This window comes from Panthera pardus, unplaced genomic scaffold, assembly GCF_024362965.1.
Source record: "Panthera pardus isolate Hobbes unplaced genomic scaffold, ASM2436296v1 HiC_scaffold_24, whole genome shotgun sequence".
NCBI lineage: Eukaryota > Metazoa > Chordata > Mammalia > Carnivora > Felidae > Panthera > Panthera pardus.
Window position 1 is genome coordinate 105,588,542 of NW_026526810.1, and position 16,763 is coordinate 105,605,304.

The 16,763-nt window shown below is 39.7% G+C and overlaps 1 protein-coding gene across 1 annotated transcript in view; it reads right to left on the reverse strand.

Annotated features, from left to right (window-relative positions):
- VTI1B (vesicle transport through interaction with t-SNAREs 1B) overlaps positions 1 to 16,493 on the reverse strand; it is a 41,511-nt gene extending 25,018 nt beyond the window's left edge. Inside the window, exon 1 of the mRNA XM_053889526.1 lies at positions 16,252 to 16,493. Coding sequence (XP_053745501.1) covers positions 16,252 to 16,366 — 115 coding nt within the window. The 5' untranslated portion in view covers positions 16,367 to 16,493. The remainder of the gene's footprint in view (positions 1 to 16,251) is intronic.
- Positions 16,494 to 16,763: the final 270 nt, after the last annotated feature.

A 16,763-nucleotide genomic window follows, 5' to 3' on the forward strand; every position in this document is an offset into this window, starting at 1 on the left:
ATGATACTGGCACAAAAACAGACACATAGATCAATGGAACAGAACAGAGAACACAGAAATAAACCCACACTTATCTGATCAATTCATCTAAGACAAAGGAGGCAAGAATAAATAATGGGAAAAAGTCTCTTCAACAAATGGTGCTGGACAAATTGGACAGCTATATGTAAAAGAATGACACTGACCATTTCCTTACACCATACACAAAAACAATGGATTAAAGACCTAAATGTGAAACTTGGAACTGTAAAACTCCTAGAAGAAAACATAAGCAGTAATTTCTTTTACATTAGCCACATAAATACTTTTCTAGATATGCTTCTCCAGGCAAGGGAAACAAAAACAAAATGAAATTACTGGGACTACACCAAAATAAAAAGCTTTGCACAGCGAAGTAAACCATCAACAAAACAAAAAGGCAACCTACTAAATGGGAAAAGATGTTTGGATATAGTATATCCAATAAGGGGATAATATCCAAACTAAACACAAAAAAACCCAAATAATCCAATTAAAAATGGGCAGAGGACCTGAACAATCATTTTTCCAAAGAAGACATACAAATGCACAACAGACACATGAAAAGATTGTCAACATCACTGACCAGCAGGGAAATGCAAAGCAAAACCACAATGAGAGATCACCTTACACTGTCAGAATGGCTAAAATAAAAAAACACAAGAAATAACATGTGTTGGTGAGGATGTGGAGTAAAAAGAACACTCATGAACTGTTGTTGGGAATGTAAACTGGTGCAGCTACACCAAGGAAAACACTATGGAGGTTCCTCAAAAAATTAAAAATAGAATCACCATATGATATGATCCAGTAATTCCACTATGGGGTATTTACCCAAAGGAAACAAAAACACTAATTTGAAAAGATATATGCACCTCTATGTTTACTGCAGCATTATTTACGAAAACTAAGATATGGAAGCAACACAAGTGTCCATCCACAGATAAATGCATTAAGAAGATGTGGAGGGTGTGTGTGTGTGTGTGTGCGCGTGCGTGTGTGTGTGTGTGATGTGTATAAAATGGAATATTATTGGGGCCCTGGGTGGCTCAGGCGATTGAGCGTCTGACTTGGGCTCAGGTCATGATCTCACGGCTCATGAGTTCGAGACCCACGTTAGGCTCTGCACTGACAGCTCGGAGCCTGGAGCCTGCTTCAGATTCTGTGTCTCCCTCTCTCTCTGCCCCTCCCCCGCTCATGCTCTGTCCCTCTCTCTCTCTCAAAAATAAATATTCAAAAAAAATTTTTTAAATAAAAAAATAAAATGGAATATTATTATTCGTCCATAAAAAAAAATGAGATCTTACCATTTGCAACAAGATGGATAGATCTAGAGGGTATAATGTTAAGTGAAATAAGTCAGAAAACAAAAGACAAATACCACACAATTTCACTCATTTTTTGCAATTTAAGAAACAAAACAAATGAACAAAATTAAAAAGAAACAAAAAAAGATTATTTTTTTCTAAACGTTTATTTAGTTTGGGAGAGAGTATGTATGCGTGCACACAAGGCAGAGAGGGCAGAGGGCTCTCTGCCTCTCTGTGCTGTCAGCGCAGAGCCTGATGTGGGGCTTGATCCCACCAACTGTAAGTTCATGACCTGAGCTGAAATCAAGAGTCAGACACTTAACCAACTGAGCCAGTCAGGTGCCCTGAAAAAAAACAGATTCTTAAATACAGAGAACAAACTGATGGCTGCCAGAGGGGACGTGGATGTGAGGATGGGTGAAATAGATAAAGGGGATTAAGAAGTACGCTTCTCTTGATGAGCACTAAATAATGTATTAAACTGCTGAATCGTTATATTGTACACTTGAAACTAATGTAACACCGTATATTAATTATACCTAAAAAAAAGTCAATATAAAAATAAATTTAAAAAAATTAAGGTAAGTATTAATAGCTGGAGAATTGAAATTTACGTAAAATAAACAATCAAATACTTCAAACTAAAAAAAAAGATTTTCGAGGCACCTGGGTGGCTCAGTCAATTTAGTATCCAACTTCGGCTCAGGTCATGATCTCACGGCTCGTGAATTCAAGCCCCATGTTGGGCTCTGTGCTGACAGCTCAGAGAGTGGAGCCTGGATTTGGTGTCTCTCTCTCTCTCTCTCTCTCTCTCTCTGTCCCTCCCCCACTCATGCTCTGTCTCTCTCTCTCAAAAACAAGTAAACATTAAATAAATAAATACATTATTTAAATGGTAATATAAAATTTCCTTTTAAAATAACTTTATGTATTAAATGTATAAGAAATAAGTTGATATAAAAATGATTAAGTAACAGTAAAAATGGTACTTGGACCGGCATAATATCACCCGGTAAAACATTTGTGAAAGAGGGAACCACTGGTAAGAAAAGGAGTTAGATTCTGGTCCTTTCCTTGGAGTTGACTCAACATCTAATATGGGTAATAATTCTTCATCTCTTTGGGACCAGACCTCCTTCCTTAGCTATAAAACAAGTAGGTAGCTTATCTCTTCATATGTAACAAGCAAAAATTATCCCTACTTATGAGCAGCTTAATTTCTGAAAATGTGTCCAAATGAATGTTCTCCCTGAAAATCCACACATAATCTACCTATTCCACAAAGTTACCACTGCTTACATTGTTTTTTTTGAGCTCATCTTTTGAAATTATCTTCACAATCTGGGGATACAGTCTTTTTTTTTTTTTTTTCAATTTTGGTAAAATTTACATAAAAGTTATCATTTTGACCTTTTTTTAAAAAAAATTTTTTTTAGCTTAATATTTATTTTGAGAGAGACAGCATGTGCACACAAGCCAGGGAGGGGCAGACAGCAGAAGAGGGAGAATCCCAAGCAGGCTTTGCACTGGCAGCAAACTGTGAGATCATGACCTGAGCCAAAATCAAGAGTTGGACACTTAATCAACTGAACCACCCAGTCACCCCTTGACCTTTTATAAGTATACAGCTAAGGGGCAGTAATACATTCACATTGTTGTGCAATCATCACCACTACCCCATCTCCAGAACCTTTCCACTACCCCAAACTGAAACTCATACCCAATGAACACTAATTCTCCACCTCCTATCCCCCCAGACTCTGGTAACCACCATTTTGCTTCTGTATCTATGAATTTGACTAGGCTAGGTATCTCCTACAAAAGGAATCATAAAATACTTGTCCTTTTGTGCCCAGCTTATTTCACTTACCATAAGGTCCTCAAAGTTCATTCATGTTGCAGCATGTGTATGGGGACATGGTCTTTTAAAGTTATATTATTTTTCATTCACTGTGACTCCTAAATACAAGCCAGCACTTCATCGATTGAAGGAAGGACAATTTTTTCCAATGCCAAAGAAAACAGCTGAGTTGGGCTTATGGAGGGATGGCATGTGGGTATTCAACATGCTATCCTCAGATATTCTGGCGTAATTTTCTTTACTCTGGTTTTCATCCTAAGCCTTCACATTCGAACCCAATCCCATGTAAAATATAATGCCACAGTAATGCCTTATATGGATTTACATTTTGTTAATCACAATACCATCTAGCATGTCAGTCGTCTGCTGCTTTTTAAGTGATCATAAACCATCCTGGATGTGTACATTCTATATTCTCAATTGGAAATCCAGTTCCTCCAGAACAGGGAAATTTACTTTTTCTTTTTAAGCCCCATAGCTTCTAGAACTTTAAACCTAGTAGTGTGCTCCTTAGATGTTACTACTACCTACAAGAGTAAATGACAATGCACCTTTTACTATGCCTCCTTTACGTTAAGTGACATTCCCTTAATATATACAAGATACTCCAGGTGAACCATTTCTGACTCTACACCGCTCACAAATGAGGCTTTGTTGCTGTTTTAAATAGTAAGAAGTTCAGCCATGGCAAATGGTCTGCACCTTGACCATCCACGATGTAACTGAAGTAAGCACAAAAGCAGCTGTCACTATCCCTGAATAGGCTATGTTTTCAGCCACCAGCAGTGAAATATTATCTGCAATCAAGAATGGCTACTTCCATGGAGAAATATCATATTACTTTGTAATAAGCTGTTGCTTAGTGTCACCACTCCTCTGAATACGCACATCTCCAAACTTGAGCACACTCACTTCTGATCCAAGGCACACAGTATGAAGAAATATTCCACATATAAGTGCATTCCCCCTTCCTAGTTCTGATTTTTCTACAACTGTTAGTCATAAAGTTTCCTCCTTTATTAAAGATATGAAAATCTGCATCTTTAAAAAAATTTTTTAATGTTTATTTATTTTTGAGAGAGAGAGAGAGAGCGAGACAGAGCATGAGTGGGGGAAGGGCGGAGAGACAGAGACACTGAATCTGAAGCAGACCTCAGGCTCTGAGCTGAAGTCAGCACAGAGCCAGATGCAGGGCTTGAACCAGTGAACCATGAGATCATGACCTGAGCTGAAGTCAGACGCTTAACCAACTGAGCCACCCAGGCCCCCTGAAAATCTGCATTTTTAAGAGGCAAACTCTAGAATGATTCAAAGAAAGTGGTTACATAAATAAGAGTAGGAGGCAAAGAGGTAGCTCACAGAATACTGATCCTTTCACTAACTTCTTTCTCTTCATGATTCTGTTATGCTCAGTCTTTTTGGAATTGGGATACTCCCACTCTTTACCTAAAATCATGACATACTTTCTCCTAGGAGTTCTCTACAGCTTATATACTTTTAAAAGAAATACGCTCTTTTTGAAAACAATTTTAAGACTTTCACATTGTGAGATCCTTTATGGAATCCTAAGGTTAAAAAAAAAAAAAAAACAAACCTTTGAAATTCTCCCTTCTGATGATGAAGCCAAGGAGGGAGATATTTAAAGGTTCAAAAGAGGCTGAACCCAACTGAGAGGTATCAGTAGGTGCTTCTGTATGCTTTAGTCTCAGAATTGTGAAACCAATGAATGTTAGAGTGTAAATGGACCTCAGAGATCATCTAGTCTAACCTTCTCATTTTACAGTTGAGGAAACTAGAGCCTGCAGAAACTGCCTTCCCCAAGGTCATAAGAGGAGCAAATGTGTGGCAACACTAGTTCTAGAATGCAAGTCTCCTGACTCCCAATCCAAGGCTTTTGTACATTATAGCACTGAGGGGCATTTTTATGCTCCCTGGGTATAGACTTCAGCAACAGGTAAAACTTGTTGAGACTTAATTTTTTAGGGAATTAGAGTTAACACTACAATTAACTACAAAATTGCAGGACTGCATACTAGGTAAAATGGGCACCAAAACCAAGAGTGAGCCATTCCAAACACTATCCCCCACCCCACATGCCTTCCCAAACCAGTCACATGTAAGTGACTGGTAAACTGGGTGGATGACACACCACAAAAGAGCCAGCTCTGAAAGACTAAAGAAAGTGTACCTCAATGTTCAACTAAGGCGACAGCCTGTCTTCCTTATAGGTGGTTTGATTTACCAACCCAAGAAAGACTACCTTGACCCATTAAAGCTGTGGAAATAACTTGTTTCACCAGGATCAGGTGGCAAATTTGCTTTTGGTGCCCCACCGTGGCATTTCTAGGAACTACACCCTCTATTTGTAGCCTATGATAGTTTATCTGATCTCACATCATATAGGAGGTAAAAGTACAGGCATGCCTTGGAGATATTGCAGGTTTGGTTCCAGACGACCACAATGAAGAATGCAATAAAGCAAGTCAAATGAATTTTTGGTTTCTCTGTGCATACAAAAGTTATGCTCACATTATACTGTAGTCTATTAAAGTGTATGATAGCATTATGTCTAAAAAGTGTACACAATTTAAAAATACTTTACTGAAAGTAAATGTTTTACTGTGAAAAATGCTAACTATCATCTGAAGTTGAGTGAGTCATAATCTTTTTGCTGGTAGAGGGTCTCATCTTGATGTTGATAGCTGCTGACTGATCAGGGTGGTGGTTGCTGAAGGTTACGGTGGCTGTGGCAATTTCTTAACATAACACAACAATGAAGTTTGCTGCATTGATGGAATTTTCCTTTCATGAACAATTTCTCTGTAGCATGAAAACTGTCTGATAGCATTTTATTCAGAATTTATTTAAAAACTGAAGTCAATCCTCTCAAATCCTGAACTGCTTTATCAACTAAGTTTATGTAATATTCTAAATCCTTTGTTGTCATTTCAACAATCTTCACAGCATCCTCACCAGCAGTAGCTTCCATCTCAAGAAACCACTTTCTTTGTTCATCCATAAGAAGCAACTCCTCATCAGTTAAAGTTTTTATCCTGAGATTACAACAATTCAGTCACATCTTCAGGCTCCACTTTTAATTCTAGTTCTCTTGCTATTTCTACTACATCTGCAGTGATTTCCTCCACTGAAGTCCTGAAGCCCTCAAAGTCATCCATGAGGGCTGGAATCAATTTCCTCAAAACTCCCATTAAAGTCATTATTTTGACCTCTTCCTTGAATTATCAATGTTTTTAATGGCATCCAGAATGGTGAAACCTTTCCAGAAGGTTTTCAATTTACTATACCCAGAACTGTCAGAGGAATCATTACCTTTGGCAGCTAGAGCCTTATGGAATGTATTTCTTTTCTTTCTTTCTTTTTTTTTTTTTGGAATGTATTTCTTAAATAATAAGACTTAAAAGTCAAAATTACTCCTTGATCCATGGACTGCAGAATAGATGTTGTGTTAGCAGGCATGAAACTTATTGTACATCTCCATGAGAGAGCACCTGGCTGACCACATACACCATCAATGAGCAGTAGTATTTTGAGAGGATTCCTTTTTTTGGAGCAGTAGGTCTCAAAAGTGGGCTTAAAATATTCAATAAACCGTGCTGTAAACAGATGTACTGTTACCTAGGCTTTGTTGGTCCATTTATAGAGCATAAGCAGAGTAGATTTAGCATAATTCTTAAGGGCCCCAGGATTATTGGAATGGTCTAGGAGCACTGGCTTCAACGCAAAGTCACAAGCTGCATTAGCTCCTAATAAGAGAGTCAGCCTGTGCTTTGAGGCTTTGAAGCCAGGCATTGACTTCTCTCTAGTTAAGAAAATCCTAGATGGCTGTTTCGTCTACATCAAAAATCTGTTGTTTAGTGCAGTCTCCTTCGTTACTTATCTTTGCTACATCTTCTGGATAACCTGCTGCAGCTTTTCCATCAGCACTTGGGGATTCCTTCACCTTGCACTTTTATGTTAGGAAGATGGCTTCTTTCCTTAAACCTCATGAACCAACCTCTGCTAGCTTCAAACTTTTCTTCTGAAGCAGCTTCCTCATCTCTCCCAGCTTTGAATTGAAGAGTTAGGGCCTTACTCTGGATTAGGCTTTGGCTTAAGATAACATTGTGGCTAGTTTATGGGGCGCCTGGGTGGCTCAGTCAGTTGAGCATCCAACTTCGGCTCAGGTCACGATCTCACGGCTTGTGGGTTCAAGCCCTGCATCGGGCTCTGTGCTGACAGCTCAGAGCCTGGATCCTGCTTTGGATTCTGTGTCTCCCTCTCTCTCTGCCCCTAACCCACTCGCATTCTGTCTCCTTGTCTCTCAAAAATAAATAAACATTAAAATAAATAAATAAATAAACATTGTGGCTAGTTTAATCTTCTATCCAGGCCACTAAAACCTTCTCCGTATCAAGAATAAGGCTGTTTTGCTTGTTTATCATTCTTATGTTCACTGGAACAGCACATTTAACTTCCTTCAAAACCTTTTCCATTACATTCACGATTTGGCTAACTCTTTGGTCAAGAGGCCTAGGTTTTGGCCTATCTCAGCTTTTGACATATCTTTCTCGCTAAGCTTAATCATTTGAAGCTTCTGATTTAAAGTGAGAGACATGCAACTCTTCCTTTCGCTTGAACACTAAAAGGCGATTATAGGGTTATTAACTGGCCTAATTTCGGTCTGAAGTTTCATGAGAATGTGACAGACATTAAGTTGAGCAAATGTTGTTGGAAAATGGTGTTAATAAATTTGTTCAACACAAATTGTGGGATGCCACAAATCTTCAATTTGTAAAAAATGCAGTATTTGAAAAGCACAATAAAGTAAAGTGCAATAAAACAAGATATGCCTGTGTTAGATCCCTCTAAGCCTGTTTCCTTATCTGAAAATAAGAAATATAACAGTACCGACCTTATAAGGTTGTCTGAAAGGGTTAAAAGAGATAATACACATAATAAGCACTTAGCAAATGCTCGGCATATTGAGAGTTTCATAAATAGCAACTACCATTTTTTGAAGTTTATTTTGAGAGAAAGAGCATGTGCCTGTGTGCATGGGAAGGACAGGGAGAGGGAGAGGGAGAGGGGGAGGGGGAGGGGGAGGGGGGGAGGGGGGGGAGAGAGAGAGAGAGAGAGAGAGACAGACAGACAGACAGACAGTCCCAAGCAGGCTCTGCACTGTCAGCACAGAGCCCTATGTGGGGCTTGAACTCATAAACTATGAGATCATGACCCAAACCAAAATCAAGAGTCAGATGCTTTATGGACTGAGTCACCCAGGTGCCCCACTACCATTGTTTTTAAAATTAAATCCTTAGGTAGAAAGAACTAAGAGTAAAAACAAAATTCACCAAAGAATATGAAGAGTGTTAGAAAAATTAAAATTCTGCAGTCAATAAGTTAATTGTTTACCAACCAGTTGCATATGATTCTATAGTCTCTTTATAGTGACTATTTTTGCTGGTTTCCAGAATAATGAGGTCTCAAAGACACACGCTGAAATTTGAGTGAGTTAAAATGGAAACTTTTCAATAATTCTATAACACTCATTAATACACTTGGAGCTGCCTTCAGGTGCTACAAAACCCAAACTAGAACATGACTACAGGCAGAGTATTATCTAATAATAATTTACAGCATTCTGAGGTATTTGGAGAGACCTCTTCAGATGCTACAAACTAAGACTAGACATTATGGCATACTTAATATTATTAAGTAATTATATATTAAGCAATATGCATTAAAAATTATGTACATACTTAATATTATATAAAATGGATTAATAATTATCACATATGCTAACAGATTATCACTGCCATACAATCTTCCTAAAAAGGGACATATTTTGTCTGTTATCCCATCCTTTGTTTTAATAGGTATAGATATCCATTTTACAAGTGATGAAAATGTGGAAAATGTGGTAGAATAAAAATAAAGTTACACCCAGTTTTAATAGGCAACCATATATTATTGTAAGTTTCTCCACAATTCACAGTACTTCTACAATCATTCAACAAATAGTTGTGGAGCACCTAGTATATACAAGGCACTGTTCTAGGTGCTTAGGATACATAATAAACAAAACAGACAAAATATAGAGCTTATAATAGAAGAAGGAACACCTCCAAACTTTTATGAGGCCAGCATTACAATGATACCAAAACCAGACAAAGGCACCACAAGAAAGAAAATTAAGAATATCTCTGGGTGCCTGGGTGGCTCAGTCGTTAAGCATCTGATTTTGACTCAGGTTATGAGTTCGAGTCCCACATCGGGTGAGCTTCAGCCCCACTTCAGGTAAGTCCTGCTTCTCTCTCTCTTTCCTTCCCTCTCTCTCTCTCTCTCTGTCCCTCAAGGGATTCTCTCTCTCTCTCTGCCCCTCACTCACTTGTGCCCTCTCTCAAAACAACAAAAAAACAATATCCCTGATGAACATAGATGCAAAAATCCTCAACAAAGTTATTAGCAAACTGAATTCAACGACACGTTAAAGGATCATACACCTTGATCAAGTGGGATTTACTCCAGGGATGCAAGAATGTATCTACAAATCAACATGATATACCACATTAACAAAATGAAGGGCAAAAATCATATGATCAGCTCAAGAGATGCAGAAAAAGTATCTGACAAAATTCAACATCCATTTATGATATAAAATCTCAACAAACTGGATATATCTAGAGAGAACATACTTCAACAAAGTAAAGGTCATATGTGACAAGCCCACAGCTAACATTATACTCACTGGTGGAAAGCTCAAATCTTTTCCTCTAAGATCACGAATAAGGATGCCTACTCTCACCATTTTTATACAACACAGTATTGGAAGCCAGAGCAATTAGGCATGAAAAAGAAATGAAAGGCATTCAAAATTGGAAAGGAAGAAGTAAATTCTGTCACTATTTGCAGATGGCATATTATACACAGAAAACCCTACAGACTCCACTGAAAAAACTATTAGATTTAATAAATAAATTCAGTAAGTTGCAGTATACAAAATCAATACACAAAAACCTATTGTATTTCTATATACTAACAATGAACTATCAGGAGAAATTAAGAAAGTAATGCCATTTACAATTGCAACAAAAAGAATAAAACACTAAGCCTAACAAAGGAGGTTAAAGATATGTACACTAAAAACACAAAACACTGATGAAAGAAACTGAAGACACAAATAAATGAAAAGATATTCCATGCACATGGATTGGAAAAATTAGTATTGTTAAAAGGTCCATAATACCCAAAGCAATCTACAGACTCTGCAATCCTTATCAAAATTCCAATGGCAATTTTCACAGAAATAAAACAATCAATCCAAAAATTTGTATGGTACCAAAAAAGATCCCAATTAGAACAAAGTTGGAAGTATCATGCCTCCTGATATTACAAAGCTACAGTATGGTACTAGCATTAAAAAAAATGCAAAAATTAGTGGAACAGAATAGAGAGCCCAGAAATAAATATACACATACATGGTCAATTAACTTACAATAAGAGTCAAGAATATACAATGGGAACTACATTAGAAAACCAAGTCCTTCCCCCTTCTATGTCTTTCTCTCCTGTATAGAGAAAAACTCAGTCCCTCCTGTGTTTCTTGTGTATCTCCTTTACTACTCAGACAGAACACTTCTGGTCAACCAAATGTGTGGAAGTTTTTCTCCACACCAAACGTTTCTCTGCAATACCAGCTGGATGTTCACAGTTCAACTCAACTGACACTATCTACATGGAGACAGCATCAGATTCCACAGATTAAGAGCTCAGTCTCACAAGACCACCCCTCCCCACTTTAAAAGTCAATCACAAGTAATAGGTCCTCAGGTTAGCCAGAACTTCTGTCCAATTTGGCTACAAATTGAAGGTTCTTATGACCCCCTCCTCAGGTTCAATTAACTTGTTAGAGAATTCAGGGAAACGCTTACTTACATTTACCAATTTATTAAGGATTATGATAAAGAATACAGGTGAAGAACCAGATGAAGAGATACACAGGGTGAGGTCTGGGGGAGTCCTGAACACAGGAGCTTCTGTCCCTGTGGAGCTGGGGTGCATCACACTCCAGGTATGGATATTTTCACCCTCCTGGAAGCTCTCTAAACCTCATATACTATTGGGATTTTATGGAGGCTACTTCATACGGGCATGATCAATTATTAACTTCCATTTTCAGCTCTTCTTTCCTCTCTGGAGGACAAAAGATAGGGCTGAAAATCCAAGCTTCTAATCACAGGTTGGTCTTTCTGGTGACCAGTCCCCACCCAGGAGCTCACAGAGTCACCTCATTAGAACAAAAGATGCTCCTAGTGTTCTTATCACTTAGGGAATTACAAGGATTTTGGGAGCTGTGTGTCAGGAACCAGGAGGAGATACACACACACACACACACACACACACACTCTTCCATAACCTCATAGGAAATGATGATCTCTTCAATAAATGGTTTTGGGAAAACTTGACAGAAAAATGCAAGAGAATGGAAATTAACCAGTATCTTACACCGTATACAAAAATTAAGTCAAAATGGATCAAAGACTTGAATGTAAGACCTGAAACCATAAAACTCCTAGAAAAAAACACAGAGTTCCTTGACATCAGTATTGGTGATGAGTTTTTGGATTTGATACCAAAAGTAAAGGTAACAAAAGTAAAAATAAACAAATGGGACTACATCAAACTAAAAAGTTTTTGCACAGCAGAGAAAACCATCAACAAAATGAAAAGGCAATTTACCAAATGGGAGAAAATATTTGCAAATCATGTACCTGATAAGGGATTAATACCCAAAATAGATAAAGAACTCATACAACTCAGGAGCAAAAAACCCAAACAATCTGATAAAAAAAAAATGGGCAAAAGATCTGGACAGGCATTTTTCCAAAGAAGACATACAGATGGTCAACAGGTATATGAAAAGGTACTCAACATCACTAATCAGGGAAATGCAAAGCAAATCACCATGAGATATTACCTCACACCTGTTGGAAAGGCTATAACCAGAAGACAAGAAATAACACCCACTGACAAAGATGTGGAGAAAATATAGAACTTATTTTTGGCTCAGGTGCTTTTAAACTTGACATGCATCAGAAATCCCCTGGATGGGTGTTAAAACAGGCTGTTAAGACAGTTAATAATTCCGTAAATCTTGGGTAGAGACCAATAATTTGCATTTCTAATAAATTCCCAGATGATGCTGACACTGACAGTTCAGGGACCAAACTATGAAAACCACTGTTCTAGTGAAAGGAAGACAAATACTATACTATAAACATAGAAATACATAAAGTGTCTAGTACATTAGAAGATAAGTTTTGGAGCACCTGGGTGGCTCAGTAGGTTGAGCATTCGACCTCGGCTCGAGTCATCATCTCATAGTTCGTAAGTTTGAGCCCCGTGTCGGGCTCTGTGCTGACAGCTCAGAACCTGGAGCCTGCTTCGGATTCTTTGTCTCTCTTTTTCTCTGCCCCTCCCCCACTCCCTCCCTCCCTCCCTCCCTCCCTCCCTCCCCTTCTCTCTCTCTAAAATAAATAAAAATTTAAAAAAATTAAAAAAAAAAGAAGATGATAAGTGCTCTGGGAAAAAAGAGAAAGTAGGGCAAGACAATAGCTGCATACAGAGCTGGTATTCTTATGTTTTATTTAAATAAAACTCCCATTTCCTATATAATAGTAACAATGGTGAATGGCTCATGCCAGGCAATATTCATTCTATGGGCTTTACATATATTAACTAATTTAATCTAACAAGACCCCTATGAAGTAAATACGACGATTTACCCCATTTTGCAGGGAGAAACTAGTTAGGTTGAAGTAAGTTGTCCAAGGTCACACAGCTACTAAGAGATGGATCCAGGATGTGAGCCCAGGCAGTCTGGCTCTAGAATCCTTGCTGTTAAATATTATAGTATACTGCTTCCCAATTCACAGATCTTCTTCATTAATGTTATTTCTTTTTCTTTAATGTTTATTTTTATTTGAGAGAGAGACAAAGAAAAAGAGAGAGAGAACGCGCGCATGGGAGCGAGCAGGGGAGGAGCCGAAGTAAGGCTCCAGGCTCCAAGCTCTCAGCACAGTACTATGCTCAAACCCATGAACTGTGAGATCATGACCTGAGCTTAACCAACTGAGCCACCCAGGCACCCCATTAATGTTATTTTTAGTGGCAGGAGAAGAAATATCTTGTCAGGCTAGACTGGACATACATTATGATCTCTATTCTATAAGCACACTTGATGCTTTCTTTCATCTACAACCTACTTTTATATTTCTTATTTAAGTTCATCATTCACCCAAATAACCAAGTGAGAAAATGCAGACACCCTTGAATCTGTCTCTCACTCCCCATGTCCGATCTTAATTTCTGCCTCAGAAATTGGATTTAGGACTCTCTAGATTCCCATGTTACCCAGATAATTGCCACAAAGGCTCCTAGTATGGTCCCCTATATCCAGATTCTTGTTTCTCTTTCATCCTCCACTCAGCCACCAGCATTCTCCTTCTAAAGTAAAATCTGACCATATTAGTCAGCTGCTTAAAATCCTTCACCGATTCTTCGTATCAAGCGCAAATGTCTTAATGTGATATAAAGTCCCTTCACAATCTGGCTGTGTCTCACTTTCCTGATCTACTATTAATCTCCCACACATACCCTAAGCTCCATTCATGGTTCTAAGTATTTGATTTTCTGTTCTGTTATTGCCTCTTCCTATCTCCCTCTGGCAAACTCCCACTCAACCCCTTAATACTTAGTTCTCCTTTCTGCTTCCCTCCCCTAACACCCAAGTCAACCTTTTCTTTATGGTCTCAAAACTGTCTTAGGACCAATCACACACTTTGTTGTAAATTTAGTCCCATTAAGGCAAGAGCTCTTGAAACTCCTAGGGTCCAAGACAGTGACTGATACACAGTAATTCTGAAAGAGTTATTAAAAACTGATTCGGTTCAATTACAGAGCATAAGCTAAATTCAAGAGCTGTTATGTACATTATTCAGAACCTAATAATTTATGATGGAAATTAAAGCTCTGGAAAGCTCATGAAGTAATCTCAGAACTAGGAAAAAAGGATTCAGAGATAAGACACAGTGTGTTTGCCCAACTAAATTCTATTTATTCAACAAATATTTATTGAGCAGTATGAGCAAAGTAGCGAAAAGAGATGGAAAATTGTTGAAATTCATATTATAACCTATAGATACGTGTACATTGTATTTACTTACCCATTAAACAACTAAGTCCGCTACCAGCAACTTGTATTAAGAGTATTTTGTGGGGAGTCTGGGTGGCTCAGTCGGTTGAACGTCCGACTTCAGCTCAGGTCATGATCTCATGGTTCATGAGTTCGAGCCCCGCGTTGGGCTCTGTGCTGACGGCCTGGAGCCTGCTTCAGAGCCTGGAGCCTGCTTAGGATTCTGTGTCTCCCTCTCTCTCTGCCCCACCCCGACTCGTGCTCTCTGTCTCTGTCTCTCAAAAATAAATAAATATTAAAAAAAAAAAAAGAGTATTTTGTGCTTGGCTAGATATTCACACCTTTTTGATTATCTTCTTTGCAGCAATAAGAAAGTTAGGTAGATGATAAAGGCAAATAGAACTCAGTTTTCTATTTTTCAAAATGGAATACCCTTTTGCACTATTTACCCTTCCAGAAACCACCACTGCAAAATTTAATTCAGCACTGGGCTGCAAAAAATGGTCTATTTTTCAACCATGTAAATCAGATCCCATCACTCTTTTGCTCAATACTCTGTAAGTGCATCCCATCAGATTTAGAAAAAGGTGCAAATCTTTCACTGTGCTCTACAAGGCCACACGTGACCTGGTCCTGCATAACTCTTTTTACCCTCATCTGCTACCACTGTCTCCTTTGCTCATTTCACTGGCAAACGCTGGCCTTCTTGCTCTTCCTAGAAGAGCTCATTTCTGTTTAAGAACCTTTGCAATGCTTACCAAGCTCACTGTGCTTAAGGAAACTTTGGAATACTATTCTTTTCTCCTCACACTCACTTCTCCCAAATTTCCACATGCTGGACTCCCTTCATTCAAGTCTCTGCTCAAATGGCACCTTCTCAAAGAAGACTTTCACAGCCACCCTGTTTACTATTAGAGTTCTCCATTCCTTTGCCCTGCATAACTCTTCTCTTAATATTTATATATTACCAGGGACCCACTAGAACAAAGATTTTAAGTCTCCTCACTGCAATAATCTGCAATACTACCATCATTTAGGGGAGTGCCTGGCACACAGCAGCCTCTCCCAATAAATATGTTTAACATTCTCTGGCATTCTGACCAGAGTTATTCAATTCATATGACCTCAGGAAACTCACAGAGCAAACACTCAAGCTCTGACCCTTAGTAAAAACTACAAAATAAAGTCTTATCAAGTCTTGCCATCAAGACATATTTGTTCTGAGTGGCAAAGAGCTGTGACAGGTCTTCCTAGAGATTTTACTGGAAAACTAACTCCTCCAAGCAAAGCTTGCAGCAACCTGAATTTTGAAGTCAAATGACAGAAAGTTGGGAAGGGGACCACACCTAAACTCACAGTCCTGATTTTTAAAGACCACTTCCCCCACAAAACCTGATCATTCAACAACTCCAAAATTATGTTTCCTTTGGCTTCTTGGCCCTTTTGGTGCTACGTATCCTTTGTCAGTCTGGTGAAAACTATGGATTTCTCTTGAGAATAATGCTCTAAAATTCATAAAGCAAAATACACAGACAGCTACAAAAGAAAGCAATTTTACTGAAATACAGGGACACAGACTTAAGGTCTCCTATGATCTTCTTGCCACGGTGAAAATGACACAAGAAAATTTTGACGGCTACAGTAGTAAGAGAATCCCAAAGAGACGACACTCCGAGGTCCAACCCTGAGCACCCTCAAGGAGCAGCAGGGAAATGCTGGGCGCCGAGACCCAGCCAACCCTAGGGGGCGTGTCTGAGGATGCGCAGCGGAGGGAAGAGGGACCCGATCTGAGAAGGGGGTGGGGAGCTCGCATTCCCAGAGCGCGCAAGGGGCCGAGTTCCCCACGGCGCGTCCCACCCTCGCCTCACCTGTCCCCGCTGTCCCCAGGAGCCGCTCCGGCACCCCTCGCAGGTCTTCATGGAGGCCGCGGAAGATCTCGTGAAGTTTCTCGAAATGCTCCGAAGAGGCAGCGGAGGTGGCCATGGCGCAGGCCGCGCTCGAGCAGCGGCCACCGAGATTTTGGGCACTGGCCCCGCTCCTATCCCGGCGGTCAGCCACCCAGTCCCGCAGGCATCACGGCGACCGCCGCCACCACCGCCGGGGACGAGGCGCTTCCGGGGCCGCGGCGGGGTCCTCCCGAGCCGGAACGCCCACCCCCTTCATACCGTCACTGAGGGAGAGGCGGGCGCGAAAGCCTGACGGGAAGTCTGGTGGGCTGCCCGCCTGGGCGACTCCTGGGAGGGTGGTGGTGCATCGGAGCGAGCGGAGTCCTGAAGCCCCGGAAATACCCAGCTCAGGGTTGGGGAGAGCGCCACAACGGAAGGGACTGTGGGGGACCCGCGGGACGGGCAGCGCGACCGCCTGTCTCCAGGGCCCCGCC